Here is a 23,761-nt window from a genome sequence, read left to right as displayed (position 1 = left end):
TCTTAAAAATATTTTTATATATTAACAATATTATTCAATATTTATATTTATATACAAATAAAATTGTATTTACTTCATTCATAAATTTAGACTTATAAATTTACAGTTTTAATTTAAAATTTAATAATATATGATAGAATATGCTAGTGTTGAAATTATGTTGAAATTATTTATTTTTTCAATTAAAAATATAATAATTTAATATATAGAATTTTTATATAGAAGCTTTTATTTAAAGAAATATTTAATTTTAGTAAGTATAGTTAATAAGAATAAGTAGTCCGGTAAATCAGGTAAACTTATACGCAAGAATCAACGCCTAGGATTCGATAAACTTAGATTCCTAATCTACTAAAACAATAGAGTAGGGTTTATGTTTCTTCTACAATAGAAATTAGGGTTAATCTTTTAATACTAAAACCAATAAAAGAAAGAAATTAGGGTTTTTAATCTTTTTACGACCCGATGACGAATTAATTGGAGACGGACACGAATATGATAACCTTAGACCATACGCAGTGGCACACCTTTGCTAAGGGTGTCACTATTTTAAAAATTGAAAATAATAGATTTAGAGGTGTTGAGACAAAATATGGATGTAAACTAACATCCGAATGTGACTATTTTAAAAATGGAAAATAATAAATCTATCTCTTTCTCTCTCCTCTCTGTTTCTCCACTAACCAAATCTCTCTCTCTTAAAAAAATTATAATAAATATATTGTTAACACACATCCACCCACATGCACCATTGTGGATGCTCTTAGAAGACGTAGATAATGCCTCTATTTATAGTGGTTTAAGATGTAAATTTCGATACACGTTAGTTAGTGATGAAAATCTTGCTAAAGAAGTATAATATCTATGTAACAATAACATATATGGAACAAAATCTCGGATTTATTATAAATGCAAGGAATATGCCATATATTAAGAGATTGATAGTACTAATTAGTTGAGACATAAGATGTAGTTGGGATCGAAGATATATTTGATCCATTATATGAATTATAGATAAGGAAATACCAAGAATCTTGGATATATGTAGAGTAAGTAGTTTATAGTTTCTTAAATATTCTTACTTTTATGTAGCTAAACAATGAATACTGATGAGATATATGTGGAGTAATTAGTTTCTATTTTCTTAAATATCAGCTAAATAACGATTATTGTTAGCTTTAAACGATTATTGTTAGAATTAATTATTATTTTTTAAATGGTAGTTAGCAAATGAGCGAATGTAGGTATGGAAAAATAAGTTTTAAGAGACAATTTAGGATTCAAATTGTTTTGTTAATACTGTATCTTCTATTTAATTTTGCAAATCTTAAGAATTAAATCTAATGATATTTTATTGTAAATACTTGTGAAAACTAGTATTTATTTCAAAAAGTTACTTATAGATCGCGTTTTTTGGAATTGCGTTTAAGAAATAATACTGGCAACCATTTTTTTTTCGAAACGCAATTGGAATTGGAGCTGCTTCGAGTACTGGTATAAATACTAAAATGAGGGTTTTGAGTCAAAATGATCGATACCAGCGTTTATCACTTAGCCTCTGAAGCCAGAACTCCGGTCGATAATTCGCCGGAGAATCAAATCCACGGTGAGTCTTTCGTAAACGTTACTTGATTTTAATTGATTTATATAATTATACGCCTAGGATTCGATCAAGTTACATTGTTGTTGTATGTTCATGCTCTTAGGGTTTTGTGTCTCGTGATGCCTGGGTTTGATAGAATCAGCGAATTACCGGAATCTTTGATTACTCAAATACTCTTATGCCTTCCGACTAAAGATTCGGTGAAGACGAGTGTTTTATCTACTAGATGGAAGAATCTATGGCTAAATGTTCCCGGACTTGACTTGAACTGCCGTGATTTACCTGATCAAGATGAAGAATATGAAGAAGTGTTTATTAACTTCATCGACAGGTTTTTAGAGTTTAATCCTGAGTCACGCCTGCAAAAATTCAAGGTAGATTACAGTAGGCGTGAGATACTTGGGTTCAAGGATCGGATCGGTACAGCGATTAACCGCGGAATTCGACTTCTTGATGCTGTGAGCAGTACCGAATATCGAGAGGATGACGGCTTTATGTATCCTTATTTCGAGTTCATGCCTCTGAATCTGTTTACGAGCAAGACATTGGTTTCTTTAAAGCTCTCGTGTTCGGGTCTTAGGGATCCGGGTTTTGTTTATATGCCTTGTCTTAAAGTCATGTTTCTTCAGGAAATTCGATGGTCTGGTACTATGCATCTTGAAAAGCTTGTCTCTGGATGTCCTGTTCTTGAAGAACTGACCTTGGTAAGGTATCTTGATGAGGATGAATTGGTGGTTGCGCTTACCCGTGTGAGATCTTGGAGTCTGAAGACGTTTTATGTTCCGCTCACATATGGAAGTTTTTGTAGATCAAGAGTCCTAGACACAGTACTTGAGATTGATGCTCCAGGACTAGAGTCTATGACTCTCAAAGAAGACCATTTCGAGAAAATCATAGTAAAGAACCTGACTTCTTTGTTCATGATTGACCTTGATATCAAGTTTGTTGTCAATTATGACAGTAGTTTTGATCCAGAGGACTTATGGAAGACAAATGAAATCCTTGATTTTCTCACTGGGATATCTCGTGCAAGACATATGATCATCTCTAAGAAAACAGTGAAGGTATATATATATTTCATCTCGCAGACAACTATTCCTGAAATTTGTCTAATTGGAAAATTCTTACTTGTATCTTTTTTCCTCTCTTCTTGTTGCAGGCCCTTGATAGTTACTCAAAAGTAGGATCGATTCCCAAATTCAATAACTTATCCCGTTTACAGGCTGTGTTCCCGAGCCCCTTGCTACCGTTTTTGCCAGCCTTTCTTGAGAGTTTCCCGAATCTGAAAATCCTAATCCTGGTAAAACCTTTTGCGATTTTGCCGTAACAACATGCATTTTGGTATTGTTGATGTGTATAATTACCCGGCCTTTGTTTTGGTGTTTGCAGAAGATTGCTTTTGCAAAGGATGACGAGACGGAGGAGCTGAATCTCGTAAATGTGCCTCGGTGTTTCATATCGACTCTCGAATGTGTTGAGATAAAAGGATTGTTTGAATGGGAGGAAGAGGAGATGATAATAGCGAAGTACTTTCTTGAAAACTCAGCAGTCCTCAAGAAACTCACTCTGAGTTTCATAGACTACCCTCGATATGCATCAAATTCAGATGTCTACGAGGATCTTAATAAACTCACAAAACGTTCTCGGAGATGTCGAATTATCGTTGATGATGACTGATGAATACTGATGCGCAACCATGAAGAAAGAAGCCCATGAGCATTATCAGTGTAAGAGTGAGTCTGTTTTGGCATGAAAATTGCTGTTAAGCTTTAGCATTTTTTTTAAATCATTTTGTTGTTCTGGTTGGATTTCTTAGCCATAGACGTTTCAAGTTCTTTAAATTCGGTGTGGTTTTGCCACTCTTTGGAAATTTAACCAAACAAAAAGATTTTTTATATGTTCGATGGCTTTTTTAATCAACTAGCGTTGAAATAAAATAACAAAAGTCAATTAAGGAATGTTGAAAAAAAAAAAAAAAAATTACACTTTATTAAAAAAAAACACGAATCAGCGAAATGAAGCGCAAGTTAGGAAATTGGCTTTCTCTTCCTCAGAATTTACCGCTTTAAAACCAACGCCCGACGCTCTTTCTTCTCTCCCAATTCTTAATTTTTCTCTCATCTTCTTCAACAATGGCAGAATCAAAGACAAAATTTGCAGAAGTCAGGGAATGGATCGTCGAACACAAGCTTCGTACCGTTGGTAATCTCACTCTTCCTCCTCTTATTCCCTTTGTGTTCATCGTATAACAAATTTTCTCGTAGCGTACACGAATCGAGTTTCGGGAGAATGTTCGTGTTGGTTCATCGTTATTATAGATCTGAATAAATCCTCAGATCCAAAGTTTTGGATCTAAATTATCTCAATTTTGATAACTTTAGGGTTTTTTTTTTTCTCCTTTCCAAAATCGAATTTCTTCTTTGCTTCACCATTTTTTGCCGATTTGGTTTCGTAACATTGGAGATGATGATGCATGTATGAGTTTTTGTGTTCTGTTCTGATAAAATTTGTTGTTTCTGAATTGGATTTTTGATAGGTTGTTTATGGCTTAGTGGTATCTCTGGTTCAATCGCCTATAACTGGTCAAAACCTGCCATGAAAACCAGTGTCAGAATCATCCACGCTAGGTAAAATTTTCTTATCTTAGTGCTCCTAAATGTTTCTTTTGATTTTGGTATATAGACGTTCTTAGATGATAGAAGTTATCAATGGCTTAAGCTATATAGATCATTCAATTGAAGAACCTGGTTCTTATCTCCTTTTAATGAACATCAAAGCAACTTAGTTATGTGTTCTCATATAACAACATTTTGCTTAACCACAAACAATTACGTTAAAGAACACTAATGGTAGAGAAAGCATGAGCCTTCAATTAGGGGGTACTCTAATTCTTTTCCTTAGATTCTTTAAGTGAATTAAAATCGCTTGTTCGTGTTGTTCTTCATTGTATTAGCTGGGCCTTATTGCTAGACAAATCAATTGGTAACAACAGCTAATCGTATGCGTGTTTTGTGCTTAAATACATGTACTTGGGGTGTTGGATATGTAACACAAATGTGACCATTACAGTTCTAAAATTTTCATAGATTGGTTCTTTACTATATGTATGATGATCTCTCAATTCTTCTTATTTGACATTTGGTATCTCACAGATTTTTATCATATTGTCAGGTTGCATGCTCAGGCGCTGACATTAGCCGCTCTGGCTGGAGCAGCTGCAGTGGAGTACTATGATCACAAATCTGGAGCCACTGATAGAATCCCAAAATTTCTGAAGCCTGATAACTTAAATAAGGACTAGAAACCCTTACCATGGCTCATGCCTATTCTGTTATTGTAGGCATATTTTAGCTAATGAAAACTTCATGTTTTGTAAGTTCTTTTGGTATTTTGAAATGGCTGATACCTATTTTGTTAATTTAGGCATACTATAGCCTTGCAGATTGACTGCAACATTCGGGATGCGAAAATGTAAGAGTTTCATACAGACACTAAATGAATAAATATATATTTTATTAAGCATGGTCATTTCACTCTGATATTAGCCTAAATCCTGATAATATCTGTATCTCCTATCCCAAATTCACATTTTTCTGTATTGTCTTTTAAAAACTGTTTTTACAGTCTCCTGGCAATGTGTTTTTTTTTTTTTTTTGTGCCTGGCAATGTTAATAATTTTCTGTTTGTAAAAAACGTTTTCACCGTCGTTTCAACCACTTAATTGGGCCTAGAGCATCCAGCCCATGTTAATAATCAAGACAAAAATTCATACCGTTGAAAAGAAACCAGCACGATGTGTAATGTGTTGATGATATTAAGAAGTCCCACATCGCTTACACCCAAAGCAATGACTGGGGAAGCAGGAGTATATATAGAGAAGTGGACGGCTCGAGCAAATCACTTACCTGGACAGGGTCGACTCGCGATCAATAAGACGAGTGGCCTAGGCTAGTGACCGCATTGCACATACTGTTGGGGTGCTATGCTTAAGGTCTTCCCTTGAGGAAGAGCCTATGTCATTATTTGTGGCAGAGGGGGTTTGCGTTCGCGCAGCCCCTACCATTTAATATCAGTCTTTGAGTCTTTTTGCTTCCGCTGAGAAACTTTTTGTTTTCGAGAACTTAATGACGTATGCAATAATCCCACAAAGCAACAACGGTAGTATTGCGACTTTGCGTTATGTGATTTGGTACACAAAAGGTCCCACATCGGAAGTATATATTAGCTTGATAGGCTCTGTTTGGCTATAAATAAAGGGCCTCTCTTTCGTTTCAAAATCATCCTTGCGCTTGGGGCAATGACGCAGCTAATGAGGTCTTAACCGAGGTGCGTCTATTGCTTGTTGAAAACTACTTCCAAACCCCCTCCTAGGCCTAAGCTTGTCTTGGGCCTTCGAGAATTTCTGGAAGAGTTCCCTTAGGGGTAAAGCTCTACAATTCCTAGTTCAATAATTTCTTCAATGGTCACGTCCAAATTCATAAAAATGTTTCTACTTTTATGCTATATTAAGATATGCCTCAACTTTCTTTCTGTTTTCTCATTTGAAAGTGAGAAAAATGTGTCATGTTAATAGTCAGCTTTTGCATTAATCAAATTACATAGCAGCCACTTTCTTATGTAATTGATATATTTATTGACAAATTGGTTTCGGCTCATATTATAACATTGACGAATTGATAAATTTTCGACCGTTTAATAACACTAAATAATTTCACACGTTGCTAAAATTTGGTAGGTGTTAGTTACAAAAAAAAAACAGAGCATGTAAGCCAGAGTAGTACAGTCACTTTTCCCTTCTATTTTCTGATTGTATCGTTTACATGCTTCTTCTTCTTCTTCTTCCTTTTCGTGATTCTCTCTCTCTCTCTCTCCATTAGATGATGTAATAGTGATCTAGGAACGTCTAAAGAGAGAAATTAGAGGTCGTGGCACAAACCTTCAACTCTTTTCGATTCTAGTGGAGGTTTGTGGGTAAGAGCCCCACACGAGATTCATTGTACCCGGGACTCGTTAAAGTTAGTATACTTGTATGTGATCTGAATTGGTGTGTCATATTAATATATGTCTAAAACCTCACAAGAGGTATGAGAACCACTAGGATAAGTGACGGTTGAAGGTGGTAATCTGAACTTCATCGCTGCAAGAAGCTTACAAATCGTAAGTAAGCAACGCAATCAAGTTTAATAAATGCATTCAAGATACAAAGCTTTTGCTGTTTAGCGTAATGCCCATTTGAATTTTTGTCTCTTTGTTTTGTTAGCATAGATGTATTGTAATTTTTTTTTTAAAAAAATATAACACAGATGTATTGTAGCCAATGTAAACTAATTAGAACCTGGACCTCCACAAAATAATGAAATAATAATAATAATAATATGTTAGACCAGTTCAGATAAGACATTTTCAAGAGTCAAATACGCATTGTCAACACATAAGTTTTTTTCTTCTAGCAGTACATTTTCAACACATAAACTAACATGTTTTTTGATAAAAAAAAACTAACATGTTTAGAGAAAAATGATACAGTCAGTTGAACAAAACAAAAGAAATATATATATATATATAAATCATATGTCCATAGCACCAATCCGCGTGATCTGACTTCATTTCTCAAAAATTATATATATAAATGAATACCGTAACTTTTTTTTTTTTTTTTTTTTTTTTGCTAAGAAGGTAAATATTTCATAGAAAATGAAAACAGTTTAGGTTTACAATCAAAGATTATAGACCTATACAAATGGTCCCATGGCAAAAAAAATTAAAACATGGAAGCATAATTTGGAAGCCAAAGAACTCGGTCCATCCACTCAACCAAAGCAACGAGGCTAAGGGAGTTAGATGAAGCGATGACGATTTTATTGTTCTTCCCGGATTAGTTGCTGAAGAAGAAGGGCGACTGCAAATTGTAAACACCTAGATTCACAGGACGCTTAGCTTCAGAAGCCTTTCAAAGGAGGTCCGAGACCGAGCCGTCAACGGCATAGAACTCAAAGCCCTCGATCACATACTCCTCCCGTCATGTGAGAGCGGTTCTGCGAACATATCCATGAGCTTTCCCTGAACGGAACCTCACAAGCCAAAATATGCGAAACGGTACGAGCTCCCTCTACCAAGTTCATTCCCCGAAGTCAGCTAGCACAGAGCAAGATAACACAAAGCACAACCACACCGAATCGTCAAAAGCCTTACTAGCTCCTCTAAAGCACAAAGCAAAACGCAAAAAGGCGAGTACTCAAAGCAAAGCCTACTTCGACTCAAAGCAACAACACTAGCAAGACACAAACAAAACCTGGGTTTGAGCAAAATCAACAAGTCAAGATATACAAGTGACGTTATCAATTGGAGATGATCAACAAGTCACCACCGACGACTAAGTCATCAACAAATCAAACATCACAGCAGCCACCTGAAGGCACAAAAAGAGCATTCGAGACGGTGAACAAACCAGACGTGCCACGTCAGAACATCCTCCTAATAGTCCTGCCACTGTCCTCAAGCAGAAGTTGCCAACAGAGAAATGTTCATCAAATCGCCTAGTCTCGCCGTCAAGGAGAACGCCCAAACTGAAACCAACTAGCAGCGATACTCTGAAACCTATGCGAAGGAGAGTAACAAGAGCGGTAGAGGCTTCAACGACTCAAGACGAAGAACAACACAACCAACACGGCCGAGAAGCTTCGACGGAGCCACTGAAAACCACTCAAAGCGAAACTAACTCCAACGCACGAAATCGACTCACGCGGAAGGGACAGTAGCACCTAACCTCTGGAATTTGGCCGTCCTCAAGCGAAACAACCCATCAGAAAGATGACAAACCTCCGAAAAAAGCGAGACAATGCACGGCGGTTAATCCAAGCGGAGGCTTGGAAAATGTGAATCCTTGCAAAGCGGAGAAGCGACACCATAGCGCCGCCGATAGAAACTTCTATCGCCACCAGAAACACCAGGAAGGAGACGATCTAGAAGTAGATCTGCAAGCGAGGCTTGCTCCGCCGGTCGAGATGCGAGACGCAAGGGAAGGAAACAAGACTCAGCCGTTCGTCTATCGCCGTCGACAAGCAATAGAGCCACAGAGGAAAAGATCCCGACCACCGTAAGAGGCCGTCACGCACGGCGGATCTCCAACACTCGCCGCGAGAAACATAGCATAATCGAGACTTGGCCGAGAATCTCAAGCACCGGAGTGGAGCAACGATAAAAGAAAAGAGGGGTGACCGGTGTGATGCTAAAGAAGGCACCAACCACCAGTCACCGGAGAAGACGCTCGAGGTTGCGGCAAGGGCGAGAAAAAAATTTGAGAGAAAAACAATTTCAGGCGCGTGGGGTTAGTAATTTTTCAATTGAATACCGTAACTTGAGTTCATTTTTCTCTATATATATGCACCGATTTACATATCGAAATTCATACTTTAAAATTTTAATACAACGTAAAAATGTGTAACGTCGTGGTTTGCTTGCTAACTTTGTCCTTGTTTTTGTTCTCTGGATTATCGAACACAGAATTGGCCCGAGTACAATATGAAGCTTTAAAGCCAAGTAAGTTTTTTATTGCGATCATTTTGATATATCCAACTCGATTTTGGTTTTGTTGTAGTTCAACTTTTTTCTGGGTTACAATATAGAATGATAACTGAATGTTATTCAATTTCACTTTGACAAATTTTTGGTCTCGATCCTATGTTTGGCAATACATCTTCAAGACAAAGAAATTTCAAAGAATACGAAATTAAAATCGTTTAATTTATTCATTTTAATTGATTTTACCGTCTCTTTGTGTATATATAAAAAAAATACTGAAACATTCTCTTTCTACTCCCTTTCAATTTTTGTACTGGTTTTTTCGATACGGATTTTATTCAATCTGAATCATTGTTTCAACTGCATTTTATAAAATTTATAACTTAAAGATATAAAAAGTTGATTAGGTGATTGTTTTCTTTGTTGGGAAAGAATTCGAGGTAGGGGTCTCAGGTCTGGGATCAAAAGATGATCAAAGAAATCGAGATTGAAGTAGATGGTAGTTGTTCAAGGCGTGCACCTGGAAGAAGAGGACCAACAAAGAGACCACCAAAACGATGTATTAAACCATAGTAACAATCCGTTATATATGTACCTATGTATAATTTTATGAATATGACATCTTTTTGCTTTTGTGTAAATTTGTAATTTGTATATTTTATTCAAAAGTATAAAATATATTAATGATCATCTTTTTATTGATTCTTTGTATCTAACATAATCACATAATTCACATTAGCGATATATAATAAGTTCAAAAACCAAAATATATCGTGCAATAATTTGGTTCATCAATGTTGTATAAAAAATATTATTAGATCGTCAATCCACATATCAAAAGATTGATTATGATATTTACATATTTTATGATATTCCATTTTGGATCCGTTTCTTTATATCATCTTTTTGCCCTCTCATGTAAATTTGTAATTTATATATTTTATTTAAAAGTATAAAATAAATTATCATATAAAATAAATTAATTGTAGAATAAATTGTCAGTAGAATCGTCTATGTAACAGTTCTCATAATTTGCAATAAATAATAAATCCAGAGTTAAAAAATAAAAATAAATTAATTTGGAATTGTTTTGAAGATTCTAATTTGGCTCAGTTATTTTCCTACTGTTGCAAAAGAAAAATGTGGGCAACACACTCCTCAAGTTTCTCGGCCCATTAGAAGATCCATCGTAAAAACTTCAAACTTAACCATTACAAATAAATGGGTTTAAAAATGAATCTGAAAGTTTCGGGGTTTAATCTCGAATAAACAAATAAATCAGGGTCACTTCTGTTATTTATCATCACAAAATGACACGAGCACCTTAAAAGCCAAAAAACCCTAATTGCATTTTTCTTCTTCTCTTTCAAAGATCAATAGACGCCGCTCTTCGCTTCACACAGTTCCCATCTTCTTCAACTTCAGGTACACCATTATCGTCCTTCGTTATTCTTCCATTGAATCGATTCTTGTTGTTGTTTAAACCCTTACCTCTATTGTTTAGTTTTCGTTTTCCTGGAAATGTAATCGACGAACATAGATTCAGATTCGAATTTTACATAATGAAAATGAGTTTGTTTTTGGATTTGCAGAGGTGAAAATGAGTCGTGGTAATGCAGCAGCGACTAAGGGAAAGAAGAAGGGAGTTTCCTTCACTATCGATTGTTCGAAGCCTGTGGATGATAAGATTATGGAGATTGCTTCTTTAGAGAAGTTTCTTCAGGAGAGGATTAAGGTTGGTGGTAAAGCTGGTGCTCTTGGTGATTCTGTTTCTATCACTCGTGAGAAGAGCAAGATTACTGTCACTTCTGATGGTCAATTCTCCAAGAGGTATCGTTAAAACTGAAACCAAATGCACCGATTTTGACCTAACTTGTGTCTAGATTTGTGGCTTTGGTCGTTAGGAATAGTTTTGGTAATGCTTCAATTTGAATGTAGAATCTTGAATTTATCGTGTAGAGTCGAGTTTAAGTCAATGTAAAAACCGATGTGTTGGTACTGTTTTTGTTTATCTTGTCGGTTTGTATAATGTTGAATGTAGAATCTTGAATTTATCGCATAGAGTTGAGAATAGGTCAATGCAAAAACTGGTTGGTTGGTAATGTTTTTGTTTATCTTGTCGGATGGTATAATGTTGAATGTAGAATCTTTAATTTATCGCTTAGAGTCGAGTATATGTTTATGTAAAAGTCGGTTCGTTGGTACTGTTTTTGTTTATCTTGTCGGTTGGTACAATGTTTAATATAGAATCTTGAATAGTTTTAGTAATGTTTTTGGTCATCTTGGTTGTTAGTACGGTGTTGAATGTGGAAACTTGAATAGTTTTGGTAATGCTTTTGTTCATCTTGTTGGTTAGTACGGTGTTGAATGGAGAATATCGAATAGTGTTGGTAATGCTTTCGTTTACCTGATTTTAGATTGTCTCTTAAGTGTAATTCCTTGTTTATGTCTGTGACAGATATCTCAAGTACTTGACAAAGAAGTACTTGAAGAAGCATAACGTGAGGGATTGGCTCAGAGTGATTGCGGCAAACAAGGACCGTAACCTCTATGAGTTGAGGTACTTCAACATTGCCGAGAACGAAGCAGAGGAAGAAGATTAAAAAACGGTTTTGGGCTAGTGCTATATCCTCTGTTCCTCTCTTTCTGTTGGTTTGGTTTTGATTCTTCAATTATCTTCTGTTTTGTGTTAGATATTATTTAGTTTGATTGAAGTAATACTCGTTTCCTTTTGTTGTTGCGAAACTTGAGATTTTCTATGGAGTCTATTTCTTCTAAACAGTTTTCTCGATAAACAAAATGATTAGAGATTGCAAATGATTTGATAAAATTTGTTTGGTTGATGAAGAATAATAACACGCTAAAATCAGAAAAGATATAAAATCTATATATATAACAGGAGATTACTCTCTATATAGATTATCCACATCATCATCCACCTAAGCATGCATCTAATTAAAAATTACAAATTATAATTTATTTAAAATGTTCATTCAATACATACTTATTTTTATTTATTGTTATTTATGATTAAAAAATATTTAATTTAAATACAAATGAATTGATATTATAAGTAAAAAAACAAAGAAATATAAATTTATTCATAATAATATAATTTAAATTTTAGCGAAAAAGTGTTTAAGATTAATCATATATATAAATTTATAACATTTTCGTTTTAAAATTGATATATTAAAAATCATTATGATGGATATTTCTAAAATTGAATGAAAGTTGAAAATTCATATATTTATTAGCTATTTCTGAAATTAAATGAAAGTTCAAAAGACATACATTTTTTAGTTTTCAAAAAAAAATATAGTGAATTAGTGATGAATCTTATGACATATTTCTAATATGATGATTATTTCTAAAATTGTATGAAAGTTGAAAGATCATACATTGATTAGCTATTTCTAAAATTATATGAAAATTGAAAAGAAATTTTTTTTTTAGTTTTCAAAAAAATATATAGTGAATTAGTGATGAATCTTACGACATATTACTAATATGATGGATATTTTATCATATATTTATTAGCTATTTCTAAAATTGAATGAAAGTTAAAAAGACATACATTTTTTAGTTTCAAAAAAATATATAGTGAATTAGTGATGAATCTTATGACATATTACTAATTAAAATAATAGTTGATTAGTTTATAAATGAAAATAAACAAAATGTTAAAATGTAGCTAATTAAATAGTATCGTGTATAATAATTGAAAACAAAACTAAAATATAATTATGTATACTTTTAATTTTTAGCTTATCAAAAATATAATATATATATAAAAATATATATAGAATATAATATAAAATTTTATATAAGTAAATGTATAAAGGCATTTGATAGTAATACAAATATTATGCACTTATTTAAAATATAAAATATTATTTTATAAATATTAAAATTAGGTAGAAAGAGCACAATTGCATCATTGAATTAAATAAGATAGAAACTTTTTTTTTTAAAAATAATAGAATATGGAAATATCGGAATTGAGTGACAAAAATAGTCTCAGAAAGCTAAATTCCTAAAGAGAAAGCGAATATTTAAAATATCAAACTTGAGTTTCTAGAATTATAGAAAAAAATGTTATGCATAAAAATTCATACACTAAAAGAGAAAATATATAATGAACGGTCATAGGATAATAAGTCAAATACAAAAAGAAAAAAAAAACATTTAATATATGTAGTACATTAGACATGTAAATCTATACAATTATCATATATAACATTTCTATTATATTTATATAACCGTTTTTACCTATAGAATTACATATTGTTTTCAAATAGTATTGTAACTAAAAAAGTATTTAAAATAATGTAATTTACAAAACTATAAAAAGTTGAATATATATTATTAAATCCAAGCAACGCGTGGATCCATTTCTAGTGTTTGACAGACAAAATAAGCAAAACGAGACCCACAAAGTCTGACAGTCTCACAAAAATAGAACGAGAGAGAGAGAGTGAGTCAATTATTTTAAACAAGATTCTGCATAATTATTTTAAGTTAGTAATAGGATTAGGTAATTTAAATCATTTAAAATGGTTATAGTTATAGATAGAGAATGTCAAAAATAAAAATTGGTAAGAAATATCTTTAACAAGTGACGGGTTTAATGTCGAGATTTGTAAATCTTCCTCTTCCCCAATAAAACATGTACATTTGCATTTTCTTTTATATCATCGGTTAGAAATTGTTTTCAATTTAACCGACTCTTAAATTGATTCCGGTCCGAGCAATATAAATGATTTTAGTTATTGTATATATCCGTTAGAAAGTTATCCAATCTTCCAAATAATTCGATCCTAAAAGAAAGATTTGTATAATAAGATAGATAGTAAAAAAATCAGTTAACATACCCTTCAAATTTCAATACAGTAGCAGTACTACTGGTTTTGAAGAAGCTATTCACTTATGTCTGGAGTGTATCGTACAATATCCCTACAAAAAAAGGCATCGTTTGTTGTCGCATTGGGAGTCGTAGGTATCTTCTTGGCAGTAGGACTCCCACATCTGAATGAGAATCTCTCATATCTTACTTAGAAGCTCACACATCTGACTAACAAGATAATACAATACTAAAAAGACACACAGAGTTTATGCAGCCCTAGCGCAATACATTAGGAGCTATAAGGCAAAAAAAAAATTTGGCCTATTTATTATAAAAACAAAAGAAAATTGAATATTTTTTTCAAAAATTTGCGGTTTTTTTTATAGTAAAAATTGTTATTTAAATTTTTTTTAGTAATTTTATACTTTTCTATATAAAAAATTAGGCCTTTTGAAATATAATTCTCATATTAATGATAATTTTTAAAAATATTTGGGCCTTTTTTATATGCAAAATTTTCAGCAAAAAGAAAAAATCTCGTACCGTCGTACCTAAATCTAAATCCTACTCACAGAAAGTAAAGAAAGATCTTTAATCAATTTGAAGAAATAAAATTTGCAGGTAAAGAATGGAGTTTGGTTGAACAATTTGATCTAGTCCAATTGCTCTAAAGGTAAGTAATAAACGGATTTTCCTTAACTGTGTTTGAGCAGAGAGATTCGTGAGCTGATGAAGTGAATTTTGCAGGAATGATTAAGTATCATGATGTAGAGAAGGATGCTGAGCAACTTGTTTTGTTTGTTTTTAAAAAGTTTCTGATTACTTTTTGGTATCTTGGTTTTGTTTGATGATGATCAAGACTTAAGTTTTCTTTTTGGCTACAATCAATAAATACCGTTATTAGTGGCAAAAGAGAATGATTTACTTGTTTTGAAAAGAAGTAGATTAGGATGAAAAGAAGTAGATGCGATCAAGTTTAATTAGTGTAGCAAATAATCAAGATGGAAAGCAATCCAATGAAAATGATTCAAATAACATATTTTGTACAATTTTTTCTAATTTTTCACTTACACCATTAAAACTCTATTTCATATTAAAACTATCGGAATTAGTTAACATTTGAGAAAAGAATAGTGAAAACAACATACTTACATCCACATGTGATTTGAGATATATGTGTGTACTACATTATTACATATCTTCTCAATTGTAGAGCCAATTTGGTTGGCAAGTGAATTCACATGAGAACTCATTAATTTCAAATATTTATTTGAGTATGTGACATTATCTATTACTGCCAATTTGGTTGACAAGTGAATTTACATGAGAACCTATTAATTTCAAATATTTATTTGAGTATGTGACATCATCTACTACGGGAGAAGAGCTTGGATCCCTTATAGGTAGTTTCATGTCGATTTCCCCTTACGTTATGACACATGCGAATGATAACGTGAAGATCACTGGCATGAGTGCGCTTGCGAGTTTGGGTGGACTGATTTATTGAGACGGTGTTTAACAACATCGTCACCTATATATCTATAGTAAGTAAAAAATATATAACTAAAACTTGAATTTACTAGCTTTTTTAATTTGATCTTATTTGTCTATGCAAGCAGAAAATGCAGATTTCCAACCTACTTTGCTTAAAGCAGCATCATATGTGCCCTAGATTTTGTTTGGAGGTCTTGTTCCGCTCTGCGTTGGAGGATTCATCCACTCTTGGCGTACAAGGTCATTGTCACTGCACTTGTGACTTTGTTATTGATGATCATTTTTGCCAACATATGGACAACGATTTTCAAAATCCCGAAATAGCACGGAGTTGCTTTAGTAAGTATAAGTGTAACGGCACTGGTCTTCCGCCTTTAGAGAAACGTAAAAGTGGGGGTTTCAAATTCTTCTTTCTACATTTTTCTTTTTACAGTCTTACTAACTAATGGGGCAAAACTTTTTTACCTTGTAGCCTATTAATTTTCATGACTGAGTTTGCGTCTAAATTTCACATAAGCTCAAATTCTTCAATTTATACCAACAAAATCGATATAATTAGTTATATTTGTAGTTTTTGTTTTTGTTTCCTAAATCCCTTATCCATATTGGTTATTTAAATTTCATATTTGATTTTATTATATTTTTAACGCACTAAAACTTTGATATAAAAAGAAAAAAACACAGTAAACTTACTAAAGCTTTTTTAATAGCAAGATAAACATATCCGTGAGGAAGACAAGAGACTGAACTTTCATCAGTAATCGCAAAAGAGTTTAGAGAACTTCATACATAGTACTTGTGTTCCGGCTTGGTTCTCTTCTTCAACTTATCCAACATTTCATCTACCGTTTCTGATACGTAAAAATATCAAGAACTTAAGCAATGTTCAAAGCAGAAAATAGAAAGTGCTTTTTCTTTTTTTGCTAGGAGCGAAGTCTTACACTTTCAGACTTGTATCACTTATGGAAGTGAGATATTAAGTACGAATAAAAGAAGAAATAAAATATCCAACAAATGATATAATTAATTATTATTGTCGGGAAAGAACTAGAGGTATAGTAGATATACAGATAGATCGATCAATATGTTATATGAGTTTAATGTGTGGATCGTCTTTCTCGAGAACACTTGAATAACGGATTACGTACACATAATATATGTGACTATGTGTGTGCGACAACAACCGAGGTGTAACTATTTTGTATTGTTGTTAAGAGATTCAGTTTATATCTTAAAACTAAATATCTTAGAGAGTTAAAAATATTTTATTAGGAGGTCTAACTTTTTGTTTTTTTCTCTGATTAGTTTTTCCTGAATATGAAAATTCTTATAATATGATTTAGGGTTTGACTAAGTTAACAAATTCGTAATTTGGAAGAGAGCAATATTTGTCCTGAGTTAACTACTTGGGTTTGGTTCCATTTTATTTAATTTGGCCAATACAGTATTTGGATTATCACTCACGTTAGAAGAGAGCAATATTTGTCCTGAGTTCTGATGAATAATATGGGCCGCATAATTTGGTTGGGCCTTCACTAGAATGTTGTATCAATTTGGAAAAAGTCCATTCGTAAACTGAGCATATGAACATCACGGTAGAATTTACTGAAACAGCTTCTTTGATAGTTTGACAAAAATAAATGGCTTCGATAGTCAGCCAAAACCACGAATATATAATACATTGATAGTTTTTTAAAAAAATTCAAAAGACTTGGGTTGGTGTCATACTTTGATGGTTGATTTTAAAATTTAGGATTTGATCGTAACATTATAACGGCACAATGTGAACCGTCTTTTATGTAACCAACAAACTACTTAGTAAAACAGTAAATAAGTGATGAAAAAAAAAAAAAAAAAACAGTAAATAAGTATTAGTCATTCCAAACAAGCTTGACACATTCATGTTGCAGAATCAAAGGATAAAATATTGAATTTAGGGACGAAATCGACAAGCTAAGACATTTTGATTTGGGAATTAAATGACTATTAAAGGAAGAAATGCAACTATTTCCTACTGTTTTTACTCTAGATTTCATTACCTTTACTTTTCATTCATCTTTTGTGTTCTAGCTCACAAAGTTTCAATAAGAAGACATTTTCCAATATTATTTTAATCTCAATGTGTTGATTCTTAATTAAGTTCGAGTTAGTGTTTTTGAGATTTAAAAATCACCTCATCAGATTTTGATACGTAATTAGAATCATTCGGTAGTATTATTGTGGTACAAAATGTTGTACCCTCATAGTTTATGGCGGTAAATAAATCACCAAAGTTTATCTAATTTCATTAACATAATTTTTCTAATATCAAAATGCTTATCATAGTTTAACATTTATATTATGTTTTAACAGATATTTAGTTTTCGATACTATTTAGCTTAGTATACAGCAAACTAACGGAACCAAAACCGAAGAAAAATTATAAATATCCAAATGAATCATAAATTCTAGAATCGAAATAATCAGACCGAACAAAAAAATATTTTAAGTATCTGAAAATATCCGAAGTACAATTAGTATATACCCAAAAATATTAAAAAAATTAGACCGAATAACATAAAATACCCAAAATAACAAAAGAAACCAGAAAAAATACTCAAAATACCCGCACATGTCCAAAAATACTCTAATCAATCCCCAAAACATCCAAAAATACTCAAAAACTCTTAAAGTTTAATAAAAAATAATAATATAAGGGATCTTATACTTCATAAACAAAGGATCGAATCCGAACCAGAACTGTAACAAAATTTTACTTTGACCTATATTGATCCTAATCTCTAGAACCTAAAAAACTGGAACCGAATAAAACCATAGCGGAACCGATCCGAATTCCCGAACGTCATTCCTAATTTAACTTATCACGATACTTACGAATATGAATATAACTACTATGTCATAATGTGTGAGTTATAAAAATGAAAATGTAAATATTGAAATGAGAGAGAGAGTGTTAAAAGCAACGACGTCAGAGGGGAAATGCAAACCCATAAAACATGGGGGAACGATTCACTTCCACTTCGTCAGAAGTAAGTGACAGTGAACTTCAGAATCCCTCCACTTTTTCTTTTTCTTTTTTTCTTGTAAAAATGAAATCTCCTTTACAAAAATACAAATATCTTTTCTATTTCTTTGTGCGCAACCCTTTCTTTTTCACATATCATGAAAAATCTATTATCCAAGATTCGATGCTTATACTTTTAAACATGTAGCAATCAAACTTGAATTGACCAACGCAAAATATGATTTTTTTTAACTGAATTTTACTTTTAATTTACCCAATAACTTTTCATTGCTTCATTTTAAGCGACGAATGGAGATAACTATAGTTATATTAACATTAGTTCTAACAAACTCCTAGCACTTTTTTGGTTTTCCTATAACAGTGGTCGCTATAGGTAATTGTTCTCCATCTCGACCAAATGGAAATAATAGTATATCGTAAATGCTAAATTTTTTATATATAAAAAAATGTTAGAACATAGATTATTGCATCCCATTGACTATAGTCTACAAATATGTGAATGTTATAAGATACATAGATCATAAAGACTTGTTTAGTAACAAACGGGCAAAGAGGAGAATAAGAAATGATTAAACAGCGAGAAGAATTGCATCGGAACTCTGCAATACACAAAGTCTCTGTCTCTCTATCTTTGGTGGTGAGATCTTTTTTTTTTTGCTAACTGAGGGTAAATAAAAGAGAGAGAGGAAGAAACTCGCGAGGAACACGCAACCCATTCCTCTCTGTGTCACTGTCTCCATCAACTCATCATCATCTTTCATTTCTCTTCACCATTCTTCTTCTTTTCTTTTTAAAAAAATGACTTTCTATTTAAAATCAAATAATGCGATTTTGTATTTGACGAAGTGAAAAATACATATTTTTAAAAATTTCTAGGCACTAATAAATTGTTTTGGAGATTAGACGGTATATGTTTTCCCTATATTTTTTTTAATATTTAATTGATGCTTAAATTAAGAATTTATTGTTATATACTATATAATATTTAGCATTTTCTTTCATTTTAAGTGTATCTATATATTATTTTAATAAATATATATATATATATATTATACTTCTTTTTTTTGGTTCAACATATAAATATTATACAAATATTTCAAGAACCATATGTAAAAGAGGCACCGCATTTTGTAGCTTCTTCGTTTTGGTGACCAAGCATATATGTATATGGAATTTTGAAAATCCATGATACACAAATGATGGTAAAATTAATGCGCAAAAACGTTCTTAAACACTTGGTTGATAAAATATGTTTAATTTTCTGTTAGCACATTTATATTTTTACATATGGTGACATCAGAATGAAGTAAAAATTGGGATAAAATAGTGAAACTTGAAATTGGATTCGGCGGCAGGAAGTAGACATAAACTGACTCAAACTCATCACCAATCTTTACTGTCTGTCTCTATTACATATACATTGCGTAGTAAACTATTTCATTATTTATATGGAATGTTTTAAAATATTATTACTATTCTTACAAGCTACCCAATTTTAATATTGTCCAATTGTAAATTAATTATCTGATCCCCCTGTCCTGGTCAAAGGTCAATTCTGTATCTTTATGCATAATCAATTTTTAATTATCTACCAACCAAAATTAGTTGGTCTATTTCACTATTTCTATAATCAAATTACGTCGGGAGGGTTGGAAATAATGCGAAATATATAAATTATATCATTAACTGCGAGGTCTAGCTATGTACACATGCGTCTTGTGTCTACTACATTTCTGAAAAAATAATTATTTTTAAAAGAATCATTTAAAGTAATGGAAAGACTTGGTGTGATATGATTGCCATTTTACTTCTTATCTACATTTAAAGAAATCCCACTTCAAGACTCAATCACTTTAATTCCACTCCCATCTATCTTCAAGCTAATACTTTTTGTATTTTCGTGATTTATTTTTAATACTAAGACTTTTGCCTCATTTTATCAAACACTTGAAACCCACTATAAATGTACGTGAATGAGCAAGCAGAAGTTCTTGCCTCCTCACTCTAAGTTGTATATTTTAATTCTTAACTCTCTTCTTCTTCTACACACACATACAAATCTTCCTCTCTCTCTCTCACTCTCTATGTATAAAATATATGCATGGTCATGGAGATTATATGCAGTTTGATGATGCAAGAGATATGTAATGGGTGAGTAACACTTGATGGAGAAGCAGGGCACGTGCGAACACAAATGAGATCGATCGGTACATGATGATCATATTTTCGCACGTGTTCTACTCCTCCAACACGTGTCTCTCCCCCTCCCCGAGTATGCAATCGTCCATGGAGAGAAGAGAATGTACAAAAGCGTTCTAAGTTCAGATTTTATTGGGCTACTTCATGCGTAAACATTGATGGCTGGTACTCCACTTTTTGTGAGTTGGTAGTGGTACGTAATAATAATGCACACGACTTTTTTTTTTTTTTTTTTTCTTCAATAATGCACACGACTATAATTAAAGACATGTGATATAGTAATGCGTCGATATAGTCATTTATAATACTATCTATTTGTTAAAGATTTTTCTTATAGTTATTCTACAATCTACTATGAACTTTCTCAAAGTTTTTAACAAAAAAAAAAAAAAAACTTTCTCAAAGTTGAAGATATATCTTAGAGTTATTTTACTAGGAACTTGCTCCCGAATAACTGTAACGGTTTTAATAGAAACTATTAGTTTCTGTTAATGTGAAATATAATAGAACTATTTTACTTTACATGATATCTGAATATTCAAGTTTCAAGACTGTTGTTAACTCTGACAAACAAAATATGCTTTTATTTATTTATTTTTTAAGTAATAAATTCAGAATTTCAGATGTATAAATGGATAAGAAACCTTGATATATGTTTGAAAAAGAAGTAACTTGAGGAGAGTGTAATAAAATAATATAAAACAAAAGTTGAATAAACGATTTGGTTACGTCATAGTTACAAAAAATGTATGCATGCGTGTAAATGTGTAGGGTAAAAGAAGAAAGTTTGTTGAGGCAAAGTTGCCTTAGAAAGCGGGGGACTTTCTCTCTTTCACTCACTGACATATGTCTCTGTGCTCAGTAACAGTAACAGTTTAATAAAGTATGAATAAAGTGATTATATGACGAAGGGAAACAAACAAACACACACAAAAATAAAAATAAGTTACGTAAGCTATGTTGTCATGTACTTATGGAGACAGCCAAAAAATTCTTGAGGTACAATTTGTGAAGTCCTACGATGAAAAAAAACGTTTTGTGAAGGAAAAAAAATGTTATCTGTTTGATTTTGGGTCTGAGTCCTTACGATATGTGGGCCTTCCAATATACTGATTATATGCGATAATTAGGTAAAGTGTTATTGTAAAATTTGTTTTGTTGTATGTGACTATGTTGTAATGTATACTATGTTGTAAGTGTTTAATTAGATCAATAACTAAACGAAGTCACCTTGAATGGCTACATGTTTTGGAATGGTTTTTCGTTTTTGATTTTGCAAAAACAAATGTATTACCCATTAAAGATTATGAAATTTATGATGAAAGTAAATCTCTAAAATTAGAGAAGAGTTAAGAAGTTTTTTTTTTTGTGGGGTTTTATCATTTTGTTTCTTGTAGAGCTACTTTTAAAAAGGATAAATTTGCACAGAATGCTCGTATATAATTGTAATACGTTTTTTTTTATATAAGTAATGTTCTCCTTGTTTGGTTTTCTGCCATTCTTTTTTTTTTAACGTCTGAATTTATTATTTATTGCAAATTATGAGAACTGTTACATAGACGATTCTACAACGGACAATTCCTTCCGACCCTTATTAGATCCACGACAGACGACACCTTCTTCACCTTCTTCACCTCCTTCTTTATGCTCTTGATGGACACTTCCGATATGCGTAGAATCCTGGCGAACGGCTATAATTGTACATAGCTGGAGATCTCCTGCACACTTGCCTCCAATAATCTGCAAATTTATTAATAAATCGCATTATCTGAGACTCGAACCCCAAACCTCTGGTTGTAGAAGCATTAATTAACCCTTGTTCAACCAATGGGCCAAGGGGGCTTCCACAGTTTTCTGCCATTCAATTAATTTAATATTATTGACAAAAGAAAAATAAAGTAACTTTTATCAGGTTCATCTAAGAAAGAAACAAGGATATTGTTTACAAATTACATATTGTAAAAAACATCAGCTAAAATTTACATAACCTAACAGACTCATCAATTCGAAAAATATTTTACACCTTAAATATTTTACACCTTAAATATTTTACACCATACGATATTTTTGTTAATTTTTTTTAGTTGTAACATTAAATCAGAACCCACATCAAAAATAGATAAGAGTCATAACTACACAAACTTTCATAAATGAACAAATAATATCACCACTAAACTATACAAACTAACTTTTTTTTTTTTTTTTTTGTTAAAAGGCTTTCTTAAACTTAAAGAGAAAGTATACAAAGAAGGAAGACGAAACTATTACAACCGAGAAGATAAGAAAGAGGACTAGCAGATAATGCTAGGAGGATTAAAGTTCAAGAACAAAGGAAACCTGCATAAAGAAAAGAAAACAGAGCCCAAATCTTGATTTAAACCTTAGTTAGTCGAGCACTGAATAAGTGAAAATCCAAGCTTAAAGCCCAACTGAAGCATTGCATTACACTTGTTATGCATGGTGGAAATGATGTGTGTTACTATTGTAACCGGAGAAAGGGAGAGACCAAACTAACTTTTTTGGCCAACAAAAACACAAACTTTTAGAATTAGTTAAAACTTGTAACATTTTACCAGAAAGCAAAATACTATGGTTATTCAAATAAAAAAATTAGCGTTTTGCCTGAACTACACATATTGTTTGGTTATTAATCTATAACAGATTTCGTTTAAGCTCATTTTCGAACTTCTTAAAAAATTAACTGCCATACCGTTTTGGATTTCAAAGTTATTATATGGTTATAGATTGTCAAGTTTCATCTATAATTTTCGATCAGGAAGCCGTGGTTGAATCCTGAATTTAAATTTCGATGGGATTGTAACTTGATTAAATATGAAAAGTTTCATAAATAAGACTACAATCTTTTTTTTTTATAACTTTTTTTGTCTTGGTATGAACCGGTCTCAACTTGATTCTTGACGGTTTAGACGAGAAAAGAGCTTTTTTCAACCCAGACAATTTTAAAAGTGCGTTTTTCAACTTGAACAAACGATGAGTGCTAATTTATACCTAAATTAACGCTTAACAATTTCAAATAACCTAACTCTTGATGAAGTGCGTAATTACGAGTCAA

General features: G+C 32.1%; 4 protein-coding genes and 1 long non-coding RNA gene across 5 annotated transcripts; 4 read left to right on the top strand and 1 right to left on the bottom strand.

Annotated features, from left to right (window-relative positions):
• The first annotated feature begins 1,495 nt into the window (after nucleotides 1-1,495).
• Nucleotides 1,496-3,473, top strand: LOC9310415 (FBD-associated F-box protein At5g27750). The gene is made up of 4 exons (XM_021021262.1): nucleotides 1,496-1,606; nucleotides 1,707-2,667; nucleotides 2,763-2,903; nucleotides 2,993-3,473. Exons 2-4 carry the CDS (start codon nucleotides 1,723-1,725, stop codon nucleotides 3,278-3,280), a joined length of 1,374 nt encoding a protein of 457 aa, XP_020876921.1. The 5' UTR covers nucleotides 1,496-1,606; nucleotides 1,707-1,722; the 3' UTR covers nucleotides 3,281-3,473.
• Nucleotides 3,474-3,596: 123 nt separating this feature from the next.
• On the top strand, nucleotides 3,597-5,136 carry LOC9310414. The gene is made up of 3 exons (XM_002874301.2): nucleotides 3,597-3,805; nucleotides 4,140-4,230; nucleotides 4,775-5,136. Exons 1-3 carry the CDS (start codon nucleotides 3,736-3,738, stop codon nucleotides 4,902-4,904), a joined length of 291 nt encoding a protein of 96 aa, XP_002874347.1. The 5' UTR covers nucleotides 3,597-3,735; the 3' UTR covers nucleotides 4,905-5,136.
• Nucleotides 5,137-7,274: 2,138 nt separating this feature from the next.
• On the bottom strand, nucleotides 7,275-8,934 carry LOC110227352. The gene is made up of 2 exons (XR_002331127.1): nucleotides 8,052-8,934; nucleotides 7,275-7,738 (listed from the first exon to the last, which is right to left on the bottom strand). It is a non-coding gene; the product is annotated as an uncharacterized LOC110227352 (long non-coding RNA).
• Nucleotides 8,935-9,019: 85 nt separating this feature from the next.
• On the top strand, nucleotides 9,020-9,765 carry LOC110227336. Its single transcript, XM_021021333.1, is given in 2 exon segments — nucleotides 9,020-9,146; nucleotides 9,565-9,765. Coding segments are annotated over 2 exon segments (240 nt in total). The 5' UTR covers nucleotides 9,020-9,039; the 3' UTR covers nucleotides 9,698-9,765.
• Nucleotides 9,766-10,439: 674 nt separating this feature from the next.
• Nucleotides 10,440-11,903, top strand: LOC9310413 (60S ribosomal protein L22-3). The gene is made up of 3 exons (XM_021021329.1): nucleotides 10,440-10,549; nucleotides 10,717-10,954; nucleotides 11,583-11,903. The coding sequence occupies exons 2-3, from the start codon at nucleotides 10,725-10,727 to the stop codon at nucleotides 11,725-11,727; spliced, it is 375 nt and encodes a 124-aa protein (XP_020876988.1). The 5' UTR covers nucleotides 10,440-10,549; nucleotides 10,717-10,724; the 3' UTR covers nucleotides 11,728-11,903.
• Nucleotides 11,904-23,761: the final 11,858 nt, after the last annotated feature.

Source organism: Arabidopsis lyrata (assembly GCF_000004255.2).
Source record: "Arabidopsis lyrata subsp. lyrata unplaced genomic scaffold ARALYscaffold_6, whole genome shotgun sequence".
Lineage (NCBI taxonomy): Eukaryota > Viridiplantae > Streptophyta > Magnoliopsida > Brassicales > Brassicaceae > Arabidopsis > Arabidopsis lyrata.
This window is presented reverse-complemented; position numbering and strand designations above follow the sequence as displayed.